This window comes from Taeniopygia guttata, chromosome 12, assembly GCF_048771995.1.
Source record: "Taeniopygia guttata chromosome 12, bTaeGut7.mat, whole genome shotgun sequence".
NCBI lineage: Eukaryota > Metazoa > Chordata > Aves > Passeriformes > Estrildidae > Taeniopygia > Taeniopygia guttata.
Genome location: NC_133037.1, coordinates 11947906 through 11962756, shown reverse-complemented (window position 1 = coordinate 11962756; position 14851 = coordinate 11947906). Strand labels below are relative to the sequence as shown.

Sequence of the window (14851 nt, the reverse complement as noted above, 5' to 3'; positions counted from 1 at the left end):
TAAATGATAAAGGACCTTCTTCTAGCTTAGTATACATGGTGCAGCTGTCCCTTTCAATTTAAAATTCATCTTGTGCTTTTAAAAATGCCTTTTGCAAAGAAATAATGTGTATTTCCTCTACTGCATGTTGAGAACAGAGTAGAAATTATTCTCTCTCAAATATTTATAGATATCACAAGTTAACTGCTGAACAGGCAAACATTTCCAATGTAGCTTTGCAAATGTTTGGCTTGTGACAAAAGCTTTCTTGCTTTTCCGCTTGTCCCTGAAAGCACAGTGTCCTTGTCCTCTAATACTTCTTTTGCTTACAGTGATGTTGGATCTAAGTCTTGTTTTCAGATTTTGGAAAGTTGCTGTGGTATCACACACACAGCACAGCCTTGTCTAAGAAAGCTTTGTCCAGACATAATTTTTGTTTCTTTTAACTCTCTGTATTACATGACCCACATACTTGCCTCTTTAAGGGTACAGCATTTGACAGGATAAATGTTTTTTTAATTGCATTAGGCTTATTTAGTCCTGTTAAATATCAGTGTGTTGAGAAAGGGAGGTAAGGTTTTTAGTTTTTTTGTAAATACAGTTTGAAAACAATATTAACATGAATGTCTGCTTTCCAGCTCAGTTGCGAAGGTTACAAGAAGAAATTGAGAATCTTCGCAAGGAAAAGGAGAATGAAATTTCCACCACTCGAAATGAACTTGTCAGTGCTCAAAATGAGATTCTGTCACTTCAGAAAGTAGCAGAAAAAGCAGCCTCAGAACGAGACACAGACATTTCTACCTTGCAAGCTGAGCTGCAGACGGTGCGAGCGGAGCTTGAACGGTGGAGGAGAGATGCCTCAGATTATGAAAAAGAAATTGTCAATCTGCAATCCAGTTTTCAGCTGAAATGCCAGCAGTGTGAGGAGCAGCAGAGGGAAGAGGCCTCTCGCCTGAAAGGTACCTGCTTGAAAGGATGTCACAGAGCGTGCTGCTCACTGTGGTGAATGCCAGTTACTGAAATCACTGTTTGTCTGTCCCTTTGTGTGTGTATACACACATGTATGTATGTATGAGTGTGTACTGAGGCTTGTGGTGTTAGCAAAGACATTTTCCATGCTTCATTGAACAGTTATTGTCAATTATGCCTAAATTAACTTAGGTACTCTTTGATATCAGTAGACCAAGTGTAATTCCACTTAGAAAAGATGGAAAACTTTTACAGTTTAAAGGATTCATATTGCCAAAAATTTTCCAAGAGTACTTCTGTGACTTCTCTATAGTTTGAGCCCATTAAGAGGGAGCTCCTGACTTTAATTCTATCAAAGTGTCACTAAAGCTTATTGCTTTAAATGTTCTTTTCCTTGTTACAGAAGGATGGTATTAGTGATTCTCTTGCTGTTTGCAAGCCTTGGAAATTTTCTTCAAATATGCTTTTCTACTGCTGTTTCTAAAATACTACAGTTGACCCATAAAAAGACTGTTTTCTACTTCTTTGTACCTTAGAAAAAGCTTTAATGAAAAAAGTAACTTGTCTGGCACTGGGTCATAAACCTCATAACAGTGGAAGATAATGTCATATTTTGCAGGTGGTCATGAGAGAATTCATGTGACATGATTACAAACAAGAATATTTGAGATTTATGGCTGATACCAGCTTTTTGTCTATTTATTAGCTGGTGTTCCTTGAAGCAGTCATGAAATAATTTTACTTAATTGAATTAACTTATTTATTGCAGATGAACTTGAAAAGTTGAAGGCGGAGTGGATCACTCTGGAAGCTGAATGTGTTAAACTGAGGAAGGAAAACACTTCACTTACATCTGAACTTCAGCGACAAGAGAAGGAGCTTTCTAGGTAAGGGGCACAAGGTTTGTCTAGGGAGTACCACAGCAGCTGAAGAGTTTTGGTGGTGGTGGTTTTTCCTCCCAAAAGAGATACTAAATGTTAATTATACACAGCAAGCTGTGGACATATATTTAAAAGCAAGACCATGGCCAGCCTTTTGTGTCAGCACGCTGTCTAAGGAGGCAATAATGGACTGTATTACTATGATTGCACTAAGCTGATATTCACACATCAAAACCAATGTGTTAAGCTTTTAAGGGTGAAAAGTACCTATTTGTGTAAATTTAAAATGCATAAGGAATCAATTGGATTTTGTTTTTCAGCTCTCAGAAGCAGAGTTTAGCACTAACCAGTGATATAAGTGTTCTAGAAATGTCTCGGAAGGAACTTGAAAATCAAATGGGATCTTTGAGAGAAAAACATCAACGGGATGCAGCCAGTCTGAAAACTCAACTCAGTGAAGCTGAAAGTCAAGCAAAAGATTTTCAGAAAGAGGTAACATGAAATATTTCCATTTTGCAAGAATGTAAGGCCCATGACTGACCTTTTTAAGCTAAAAGAAAAGGGACTTTTAGTTCTTTACTTTTTGTAGTAAATAATTTTTTTATATGTTTATTGCAAGCAGTTTAAATGGTAGCTATGAAAATTATAAACTGGGAGTCAAATCTAAAATGAAAGACTTCAGGTAAATACGTATGTTCTTTGAGAACTTCCTAAACTTTACTTACATGCATTACTGTAGTGAATTTACTTTTAAGATGTTCAGACAGAGAAATCATTATTCAGAGTCTTCATGAACATCATGGTCCAGAGTTTCTTTAGCTGTTTTGAGTCAAAGTTAATTTTCAGTCTAATCTTCCCAGTTAGATTTCAACTGCAATAGGACTACATATTCTTTACAAAGTGCATAAGGAAGTGTCAGTGCATTTGTAAGTGCATAAGGAAGAGTCAGCATTCTGAGTACATATTTAATCTGCCTGGCCTCTAAAGATTATGTCTGGAAGTCATAGTCCCCCACACTTACTTGCTTCCTCTTAGGAGCATTTTGAATGTTTCCCCGGTCACTGCTCTTAGTTTCTTTTGCAGTCCTTTTGTTTGTTCCGTGGTTAATTAATCCATGTCACATTCCTTACAATTCTCAGAATCTGAAAATCCCAGTTGTCTTAATCTCTGTTTTGTAATCAGATCAGTATTTGTAAAGATGCCTCATCTTCTAAATTTGTGGTGAATGCCAGTACTGAAGGTCATTGGTTCTGTCCTTACTAAGCTCAGTCAGGAGGACTGCTAGAATAGGAAAAATGGAATGTGGGTTTGAAAAAGGAAAAGCTACCCATTCTGTAGGAACATGACACATTCACCCAGTACTGTTTGTACTTGACCCACACTGAAGATTATGGCATGACAGTAACAAGGTGTAATAATTTTTAAATGCCTGCCTTGCTCTTACATTTGAATTTGCTATGTGGGAAGAGGGTTTGATTTACTTCACAGAGAGTGTTGAATTTTGCACCTATTAGAGGGATGTAGGTATGTAAGCTGCAGCCTAGATGTAAGACCACTATTCAAATGTGACGGACTCCTTGTTCCCCTGTTTCTTGTTTAATCTCTGTAGTTTTTATAGTCCTTTCCAATATGATAATGAACAATTGGTATGAGAGATTAATTAAGGCTTTGCTTTTACTTTGTATTTCTTTGGGTTTAGTTGTCTTAGCCCTGCCAAGCTGGGCAAAAAAATTTGATTTAGAAAAAAATCTGAAATCTAAATTCCACCCTGCTTTTATGAAAAGAGAGTGGAGTGCACTGATGCAAGGTGAGTTAGTCTAGGCAGATGACAACAAAGGGAGCTGTGTGCTAAGCAGATGTCAGCATGTGCTGGGTATCCAGGGGTCCACAGATTGTTCTCTCTTTGTCTTTAGTATGAAAGAACACAGACTGTGCTCTCAGAGCTGAAGGCCAAGTATGAGGTGGCTGAACAACAAAACCAGTCACTCACGGAGGAGCTCAAACAATGTAAAGAAAACCTGAAGCTGCTACAAGAAAAAGGAAACAATGTAAGTCTGTACCGAATGTGCTGGGAAAGTGAGATTCAACACTGTTGAAGGAATATGGAAGGAATGGAAGGAATATGGAAGAGTCAAATAGAAAAGGATGGCCTTTTTTAAAGAAAAAGCTGGGTACCATATTATGCAAAATTCCATTCTGGTCCTACCTGTGCAGATTTGTAGATCATTACACTGTTGCAATTACACCTGAAAGTTAAATTTACAGTTGCTTGACAGTTTTAAGTATGTCCTTAGATACCTGCTCTCTTGAAAACATGTGGCTTAAATACTAGTGAACCAGAAGTAAAATTTTCTGATTTGAAAGAATGATACAGGGGTAATAGCTGACAAACCTGTATCCAAATGACTTGAGTAAACTTTTTCAAGCTGCTCTCGTTTTATTGGCACTGATTACAATGGATGTTCCCACCTTACTCTTGCTTATGCTTCTTAACCATGGTTATGTCTGGTGGGCTCATGCTTTAAACAGTACAGTTGAACTGTCCTTGCTATTCACTAATGAAAATAGTGCTCTCTGGTTTTCGATTTATTTGAGAGGTTGTATCATTGGAACTGAGTTGTCAGCTAGAGACAACTTTTTATTTACTGAGATTCCGAATCTTCCAAGCGTTAAGGGTGTGGCAGACAAATTATAAAGTGGTCATAGCCTAATTTAGGTCCCTTACTACCCTGAGGGGGCTGATTTTGTCTTCCTGTACTGCCTCTGTGGCCAGTGCTGGGTGAACAGCTCCTGTAATACATAGTGCAAAACAGAAGGAAAATGAATGCTTTGTAACAGACTTTAGTAAACTGTTTCTCTGACTACAAAAAAAGTTTTAGAGGTCCTATCCTCTAAATGAGCTGTCTGCTGGATGCCTAAAGTTTGTATGAATATCCTTGCCATAATTAATTCTTTAATACAAACCCTGAAAATTGTGGAGCTGTCAAAGATGTAAAGAATTCAAAGCCTTTCTCACTTTTTTCAGACATATTTTCAGGAATATAATTTCATCATTCTCATGGAACCTGATTCTTGCTTAGGATTTTTCTGCAGTGATCAGATAATGCTGAGTTACTTGATTTACTTAAAGCAGAAGTCAAAAACTACCACACTAAAACCCCACCCCATTTTAATAGAAGAGATCACAGTGGATAAATAATAGTGAATGTGAGATTTTCTGCTCTGTTAAAAACATTAATCTCAGAATCAAAGTGATCAGTGGAAAAGGGGGAAAAGTAAAGGGTTGAAGTACTGTGAAGGAAATTGGAGCACCTGATGAAAGTGGAAAAACTGAAAGGAAATTTTAGGGAGAATTAGAGGTGAGTATTTAAGTGAAAGCAGAAACCACAGCAGTTGCCAAAATCTGCTTGCAGAAGAGGAGTTAATTGTGACAGTTGAAACCTGGAGGTCAGGGTGTGATGAAGAGCATCCTCCATATAAGGGCAAACTCACTGCTCACCAAACATTACTCAGTCAGTAATGTAAAACATATCCATCTTGGGGATTGTTTCAAACATCATGGATACTGGGCTGAGTTCCAAGGTCAAATTTTTCAAGTACCATTGCCCTCTTATGCTGGAATCATCATCTGCTACTTCATTTCTGAGGACATAAAGTGACTTCCCACTGTGGGATTTGTTCTTTTTTGCTGTGTCTGAGCTTGCATTTCTTCATATTCTAAAAAAAGATGCACCATTTTATTGAAGCACACAGTTAAATGCTCCTTGACAATAGGGAGATTTTTATGTATTGTTAAGTTTTTGAGGGGAAAGTCTAATAATTTGGAGGTGCTCTCATTGAATGTGATGGATATTTATCACTGGTTTCATTTGCCAAGAATGTGTATAACTTAGAAAAAGAAATCTATACAAGTTCAGTGAATCATCAAATGTTAGAAAAGACAAGGCTTCTGCACTCCATTTGGGATGTCATTTAAATATTGAGTTTTAATATTTAAGTTTTACTTTTAAAAAAGATTGCAGTGTTGTGTTTTTGAAATGCTTAGCGGTGTGGTGTTTGCATGCTTGTAGCCACTGGTTACTTCCTGATGCGCTTTACACAACAGATTAAATGATGTGAATGGTTTGAGAACATCAGCTGCTCTGGTTGATTTAAACCTCTGGCACTTTTTGAACACTGCTGTGATTATTTCTGCCAACAGGCTTTCTGTGGGAAGGTGGCACTGTGATTCGTGGCACCCGTGACACAAAAATAATCTTGCATGAAAAAGCAATAGTTACACATGATTTTTATGTTAAGTACTTGCCTTGATTGAAAAAAAAAAAAATTGAACAAGACAAGAATACCTTCTAATATTCCTGTGTTTTGAACCATATTGGAGGCTCTATGAATTAGTAATTCCTACAAATTCATAACAGGATGAGATTTTACTTACTAATCACAATGTTTTAGAAAATTGAAGCATGAATTTATCATTTATTTATTTGACTGAACAAAATCAAGGTAGCTTCAGCACAAACAGTTTTAAAAATATTTGGCATGGTTTGACCTTAACCTCTGTGTGTCTTTGTGTGTGCACAAATATATGGAGTAGGATACAGAGAAAGCAGATGTCTTCCAAGGACAGATTAAAAATCATTTAGGTCCATTTTTGGTTTTAATTTTTCATACCACAAATGGAGGCTGTTTCATCCAGAATGTGCAGAGGTTTCCATGAGTAGAACACAGCTGAGAAAAAGTGTGGATGGTTCTGAGGAGGCCATAAGCTGGATGAGCCCTGCAGTCTGGCCAGCTGCTGGTTTGACCCAGCTGCAGCATTTGATCAATTTTCAGAATTGTATTTGGTCACAAGGCTGCTGACCTGGCAGAGATGCTGAACTTTGTGGTATCTCTGATAGAAATGAACTTCTCTGCTTTTCAGCAGCTGGGTGTGGATTGTACAGTCACGTTACAATCTCACAGAAATATCTGAACTACTGGATTTGCCTGTGGACATAGTGTAATTTATTTACTAATGGAGGAAAAAAGATTGTTTTTCCAGAGGCTGGTTGTGGAAAATGGAAAAGGCTAACTAGCAAAGAATGAAGAAGTAGCTCGAAAATTCAATATTCGGTGCGAGTCTGTCTCTCAAGAAATCCAAATAGGATTTCCTCTTACTTAGAAAAACTAAAACCAACTATAAATAAGATACAGGCAAATCAGTTTAACATTCATATTGTTTTCAAGTGCTAAATTCCAAGTTGTGACAAGAGGTTTCTTGGAACATTTTCTGCTTACTTCCCTTTATTTTTAAACATCCCTGTTCATTTGAGTAGAATGGTGTACTAACTTTGTATACCAGATTAGATAATGCTGTAATGTGTTAGATGTCTTTAATACATTTCACTTAAAGCAAAACTTACTGACTTATTTTCCCCTCTCTAAATCATCTTTACCTGATTGATTATAGCACAAAGTGATTTTTAATATCCCTTCCCTTCTTTAGCCTTCCATATTACAACCCGTCCCAGCCGTATTCATCGGCCTAATCCTGGCTTTCCTGTATTGGTGTTACGGCCCATTGTGGTAGCGAAAGGTACAAGCACTACTGTTCAGTCAATGTATGTTTGTCCCTCACCTGTTTGTGCCATTTCTGTATCAAATAGTGCATGGTGAAATGCTCACAGGTATTTCTTTACCTGAAGCAAACCCTTCATTTAATACACCATTCTGTTGACACTGACGAGCTGAGCAATCCACTAATCATTTAATATCTCTGTGATTTCTTTAAGTCTAACAATGAATTTTGTTCTCACTGGTGCTTGAACGTGCCTCTTCTAACTCGGTCTCAGTTTGTCTTTAGCAAATGGGCTGCCTTTTGCACAATGCTGCGATGCTAGGGCTTGTAAGAAAACTTAATTGCTTAATTAACTATGAAAAATGAAGAGTTTGCCTCTAATAATAAAATTCAACAAGCTTTGGTTCCTATCTATGGACTAAGAAATTCCTCTCTGACTCTAAACACTTTAATTTTTCTCACTATTGCTGATGGAAAGATGGGAAAAAAAGACAAGAAATAGGTGGTTGGTTTGTATTCTGAACTCTCAGCTTGCATTTTCTCTTGTCTCTCAGTGTGTCCTCCTCTTAAAATGCCATTGTTGTCATGCAATGTTGTGACAGTCTGTTAAAAATGGTGTTATTAGGATCTGCTACAAACTAAGTCATAGATCTGGATTTAAACAGTCAAAAGTTAAAGACGTGCATAAGCCTCTGTCTAGCCTTGACTTGGCACAAGCGATGTTTTAAACATCTCAAGCCTTGGCATGTTCAGAGGCAGATTTCTCTGAGGTGTGTGCGGTAACAAACCTGGAGATGCGGAGCTGCCAAGAGTCCTCCAGCCCATCCTCAGTCCCCAAGAGCTGTGGAGTTCCCCGTGCTAGAGGCATGGTTTGCTGTGGTGCTCCAGGTCAGGACCAGCCTGCAGCAGGGCTCCTGGCTTACACTGTAGTGATGCCTATCAACAGGTACTCAGGACTTGCAGGAACCACGAGGTAATCTGATTAGTATGAATTAGAACAAATATGATATTGATTTCTTTTTTCTCTCCACACAGAGACAATGGCCTTGGATGCCTGTGATGGCAGCTTTGGTTGCTGTAACAGCCGTGGTGCTGTACCCAGGCCTAACCAGAGCTTCTCCATGAGAACTGTTGTTGAATCCATACACCGTCCTCCCTTTAGAAGCTGGCAACATTCATATACTGAGGGAAAACAGATTAATTCTCTTCCTTTTTACCTCTTAATACAGCACAGCTCTGCGTGAGAACAGCAGTAGGGTCATTTGCTTTAAACTGTATAAAATGTATCTGTCTATAAAGAGGGAATAAAATTGTGATTCATCATTCTGTGAGCAATATTTTTGCTTACAACTTCATGCAAGTTTTAAATTAGTATGTTGGAATTCTGAATACTATAATGGTGGCCTAAAGCAGGCTTCATGGTACCAAATTATTTATAATGGCTAGGGTTGTGGACACTGACTTTAGAATCTGATTGCTAGACTTAAGAGGAAAATACTGATTTGGACATCCATGCCAAGTAACCTTGCAGATACTTGGGAAACAGATGCAGTGTGCTCAGTGCCTTTCAGTATGATCTATTTTTTTTTTTAACTAGTGTATAATTTTACTTGCTGTTAGTCACTGAGCTGTTGGGAACAAGACTAAAACTTCTCTTACTACGCCTTTCGAAGGAAGCATATTTTTCTTTCATAAGGATTGCTTTATTAATGGGTGTTGGGAATAAACACAATTCATGTCCAGCCTTAAAGAAATAGAGATACTGATGGTGAAGACCAGCCTGAAGTATTTAGTGTGCGCGTGTGCGAGTGAAAGCATGTGTGTGTTCTTGAGTGAACTAAGGTGTTTCTGGGAGCAAGTACTTGGTCATTTGATGGACATAGTGCATTGATTCAACTTATGTTAACTTTAGTTTGAATGTAATTTATTAAATTTCATATATTTAAAGAGATACGTTCTTTAAAAGTATGAATACCTTCTCACATATCTCATGTATCAGTTTATTTTTTCAGTCATTTGATACTTTCTGACTTGAGCTGGAGAAGCTCTTTAGAATAAGCTTCTGTGGACATAACTTTATTAAGAGAATTGCTACAGTACATCTGTGATAGCTGAGAAAATCTAGATGCATAAAATTCTACAAAATTGGAATCATATACCTGATGAAGTATTGTCAGGTGAAGATGATTTTAATTTGGTAGCAAAATTTTATGGCTCCTTATCACATGGCTGTAAGTATGATGCAGTGGTCCCCATTACAAAGTTTATTTCGTTATCTAAGTACTATAACTATTGCTATTTGCTGACTTTTGGTGGGAATTACTGTAGTTAGTGCTGAATTAAATGTAGACAGTAGTTGTCTTGTTCAGCTCAACAGTTCTGTCAAAAAAGTTTATTAAAGACTTAAATAATATGGTAAAGAATGGTAAAGTAAGGTAATATGGCTCTGCTAAAGGAAACTTCAAAATAGGGAGGTAATCTCAGCAATTCAATTGGCTTTAAAGAATGTTATGGCAATTGACAGATAGTTTAAATATTTAAATAGAAATTTAGTATATAATTTACTTTGTGAGGTTTTAAGGGTCATTGTCCTTTAATAAAGGTTCTGTCTTAAGTTACATGGGATTTGCTAATGGGAGGAGTATTAGTTGGAGAAAATAGTCCACAAGTGACTTGTAGAAAATAACTATTGTCATTTAGTTCATTCATTTCATCTTTTTCATCCTTTTCAGTTGCAGGAAGCCACCCAACCACAGAACACTCGTATGCCAGTGGTACTTAGTACCTCTTGTATATAGGTTATTGCAAATATTGTTCTGAAATGCTTAACTTCAGAATTACATTTTTTTAAGTAATTAATTGTTTTAAATCTATTTTGTAAAGATATAAAAATACAATAGAATTTCTGGAGTACAGATTAAACTATTTGCACTAACACACGTGATGTGCATGATTTAATAAAATAACTTTACTCTCCCTATGCATGTTTGAGTTGAATGTCATTTGAAAACAAGAGATTCATGCTAAGTTTCTTTTGCACTAGATATTGCCACAGTTACTAGGCACAATGTCTGCAGCATGTCCAGTAAGAGCAAAAAACTTTTTTTTTTACCTTTTATTTACATTTGTGCTGGTTTAAGTTTTGGTCTAGCTGGTCCCTCTGTCTGTGGTTTTCAGCAGGAAGTGGGGTAGGAGAGAGTCACGCAAGGCTTTGGGAGCATATTGCCATGGAGGAGGAGCGGGTGTTGGAGCTGCAGGGTGGATGTGCCCGTGGCAGGGGTGGTGAGACTTCTGCAGGCAATAGAGGAAAGTCCTGCTGGGCGAAGGGAGCCCGATGCTGCCTCCTCACCTCTTCAGCATCTCCAGCTCCCAGTTTGCCCCTGTTTCAGCTGCTGTTTCTTTTGCAGTGGATTCCCTCCCCTCCTCCCTGCTGGTAGCCTGAGGAGGGGAGCCTGGTGGAGCCGGGGGTCGCTCCCCCCTGGCAGCAGGGAAGGTGCCAGGTCCCCTGGGGCAGCTGGGGGGTCCTGCACCACAGCAGTTCTGCCTGGGGCTGCATTTGTCCTTGTGTTAAAGATAAATGCTGTGTTTTCCAAAATCTTTAGCACATCAGAGAGCTGCAGTTTGAGGCCCAACATGGTTGTTAAAGGAGAAATATTTCTAATTTCCTTACATGCATGTACGCATATTTATATTATATACACAGGTGCATAGTACACATTGCATGGGGACTTGTGCTTACAAGTATACCTGTGGTTCCCTAATACAGTGCCTTTTCCAGGAGTTCTTGATATTTGCATGTTCAAATGATGAGGAATGAGCTAAAATGCACAGTTCACTCTTCTGCTTTGAGAATCCCTGGAGAAGGGTTGGGTAACTGGGAAGGTGCTGTTCTTCAGTGCTTTGATACTAAAACACCAAGTGGGGTTATTTTGCACGGACTCCTTGCACAAACCTTTCTGGGTTTTTATTGCTTTTTATTGCTTTTATTGTGTGCTCTTTTACATTCATATTTAGGTTCTTTCTTTTGTTAGGCTTGATTGGATAAGCCTTGGAGTTACTATATCGAGCAGCTTTTCACACGTCTGAGATGCTCCACTTGTAAAACAAGTGCTCTGAGCTTGCACTGAAATTTGAGGTTTTAAAAAGGTTCCTCATAGTAGCGAAGTTAGAGAGTTGTTTCATCAGTTGCTAGTTCAATTTGGAAGATTTAGTATAAATCTTGGAATATCTGAACACTTCTTCAGATTTGTCTTGGTGTCTTGAGTGAGGCACCTTTCTAAATTCTAAAATAATTTACCCACATGGGGACTACAATATCAGGCCTTTTATTTAAAAATACTAATATGTGAAAAATACAGTGTGATTTTCCTGTTCCTTGTAGCTGAATTAAATACGTTCTTCCAGAGTCTTTGCCTCATCCTTTTTGCAGAATGTCTGGATTTTTTGGTGCTAAATGGAGAATTGTGAGCCTGCACAATCTATTGCAAGAGTTCTCATAAAACAGTGAGAATTGGTATCAGATAACTGATAGCTGAAGAAAAGGTAATCACCTGTGCATGTATTTTTGGGGTATATCCCTAAGTTATTTTTCTAATCAAGTCTTCTGAAGTATGTTAACTGTTCCAGATTTCTGTATGCTTTATGTAAGATTTTGAATGTCTCCTGCCTTAATCCATAGGGTTCTGCCACTTGAAAGAATCATTCATTCAGCTTGAATCTTTTCCATGACAAATCCACTGCCAAATTCATTCCACCAGCAGCACCTGAGTGCTCTAAAACACCAGGTCCACCACTATGGCTTTTGGGAAGCCACTGTCCTTAGCACTGGCTCTGCAAGTAGGGCTGGCCAGGTTTCACCAGGGGCCTTTCCCCCCTTCTGGCTGTTCATCCACCATTAGCATTTCATTAGCAACTGCCTCAAAATTTTGAGTCTCCTATTAATAATAGCAGTTTATCGTATAACAGAATTAGAAGCCATATTCTTTCCTTCTCTCTTGCATATACCTCTGGGTCTGTTTGAAGAGTGATTGCTTCTTGCAAACAGCTGCATTGAATTCCCCATGTCCAGCTGATTTGCTCATTCCAGTTCCTCTTTGCATGTGCTTATGAACACAGAATTCCTCTTTCTTTGGTGGGGAATTGGGCTGCAGCATAGGGCATTATTTTTGGGGTTTTTACTTTGTACCAACTTGGAAGTGAGCAGAGGTTCTTCTGCTTGGAAGAGAGGAGCTGCCCCCATTCCTGCTTAAAAACCGGGTGCTACCAGTGTCTGACTAAAGCCTCCCAGCAGTAGAAGGTAAATCAGCAATTTAAACACAGATTTTGATGGGAAGGGACATTACAGGCTAAAGTTACCATTTGTAAAGGTAAGGAGAACTTCTCTGATCCATAATCTGGATATCACAGTCATAAAACTTCAGTCAGATTTAATCAGCAGCAGCAGAATGTCAAAAAGTTCAGCATTTGTTAGAAAAATTCTTGCTTTAAGAACTTCATAAAAAGGATCAGTCACCTCTGTAGATCAGGTACATGAGTAACTACTATTCTCTCAAAAAAAAACCCCAAACCTTGCTTTGGCTTCTAAAAATGGAACTCCAGTACATCTCTCTTGGAGTATGTTCTTTTGCTGCAAATGTCTTATCTAGGAATTGGACATACCATGATCATACCTTCCAATCTTACTTTATATGAATGAATTTTTAATTTTTTTCTTCATCCTTCTAGTTTCTGTTGTCCGCTTTTTAAACAATTTTTAATTTTTCAGATGTTATCTTTTGAAGAGTAGATGCCAGAACAGAACACATCCTTACAGTTATTACCTTAGTAACATGATATGAATAGACAATAAGCTTTATATCCTGCTGTTATTCTTGTTTGATTGTCTACAAGAATGTTTTTTTTGGGATTCACTGACTTCTTGTTTCTAGATTTAACCTTGTCAATCAAATCCCTGTATTCTTCACCCTAGTATAAGGTACAACCTGTGGTATCTGACTTTGCAATATTGCTTGGTAAAAACCACTGCAGGCAGCAGGCCCAAGCAGCAGCCCGTTCCCATAACTGTTCAGCACAGCACAAGGAGGTTTTTTCCCTTTTAGGTTTTATAGGGATGCCTCCTGAAGCTTTGTTCTAGACTATTGATCATACACTGTTGAAGAGTAGTGAGAGAAAAACTGATCCCTGAAGTACAATAGGGAAAATATTCATAGAATAATTCCTTCACTTAGTTTTTACAAACAACTGACAGCTGTTCTACATTATTAGCTAACAGTGATAGTAGTGTTGCAATCACTTTTATTGGGATGTCATGATTTACAGAAGTCTTGGTTAATAACACTAATAAACTCATTTTTTAAAAAACTTTGAAAAGGGGAATTTTATTTTCTAAATACTTTGACAAGTATGAATTATTTACATTCTTGAATCCTTTTCTGACTGCTTCCTGTAGATTGTTCTATGATTTGCTTACATCTTAGAGTGAAGCAAAGCCAGTCCTTTTCCCAGAATCAGATATTTCCTGTCTTCCCTCAGCCCCACCATGTTGTATGCACATTTCTGACACTTCCCTCTCCAAGCATTTGAAATTGGAGGTTGTTCATGTGACTGAGTTTCTCAGTGTGCTCAGTGAGCATCGTTCCCAGAGCTGGCTGTGTCTCAGCTCCGAGGCACTGAGGGATGTGGATGTGTGTCCGTGCTGTTCTGGGATTGCGCTTGCATGTGGTGGACCAGGACGTGGTCACTGGTGTTCTGCAGCCACCAGAGAGAGTGGGGGTGAAATTGAGATTGTTGGGTAAATGGTTCTCAGCTGTGGGAATGGAGATGTTGGCAAGGAGAGATAATTCCTGTGTTATGTCAGGTGAGACACTGAAAATGCCAATGTGCTGCCAAAGCGTGCCATCCCTTCATCGTGTCTGATAAACAAATCCAAAGCCTGGGGTAAACTAAAAGCAATGTTTTATTACCTGATCATATTAGTCAGTCAACTGAGACAAAAGAGTGAAGTCATCAATTCATTCTGTTCTATTGGAATAAAATGTAACCAAAAACTTACCTGTATTTGTTTCAATACCCATTGTTGGGACATGGATTTATTTTTAGAAACACTGCACACACACTATGGTAAAGTACTGCCTTCAGTATGGAATGAATTTGCTCTTTTAATCTTTTCATGCTAGATCATTTATGAAGTTTATATTCTATTTATATTTCTTGTAAGGAGTTCTTGCTCTGGAAAATAATTTTATTGAGTATGTCATCATTTTTGATGTGACAAAACTACTTCTTGTCTTGAATACAGTGGCTCTTACTTTAAAAATGTTCCAAATATGCAATATGTCTTTTGGGATGAATAAATGGTAAAAATTATGAAAATAAATTTACATCACAACAGAAAGCTGATTTGTATTGTACATAGTCTTTCATTCAGCCTAACTCCAAATTTCAGCACTCCCCAACTTCTGAACCT

General features: G+C 38.0%; 1 protein-coding gene across 34 annotated transcripts in view; it reads left to right on the top strand.

The window, feature by feature from the left end:
* SLMAP (sarcolemma associated protein) overlaps positions 1-14851 on the top strand; it is a 96057-nt gene that overhangs the window by 70162 nt on the left and 11044 nt on the right. For 21 of the 34 annotated variants that reach the window (XM_072935039.1, XM_072935038.1, XM_072935049.1 and 18 more), the window contains 5 exons: positions 618-938; positions 1718-1835; positions 2150-2321; positions 3743-3877; positions 8422-10366. In XM_072935039.1, the coding sequence (XP_072791140.1) occupies positions 618-938; positions 1718-1835; positions 2150-2321; positions 3743-3877; positions 8422-8511 (836 nt within the window). In that variant the 3' untranslated portion in view covers positions 8512-10366. Of the gene's footprint in view, positions 1-617; positions 939-1717; positions 1836-2149; positions 2322-3742; positions 3878-7314; positions 7405-8421; positions 10367-14851 lie in introns of those variants that run through there. The other 13 variants (XM_032750737.3, XM_032750739.3, XM_032750738.3 and 10 more) reach the window with 2 other exon arrangements.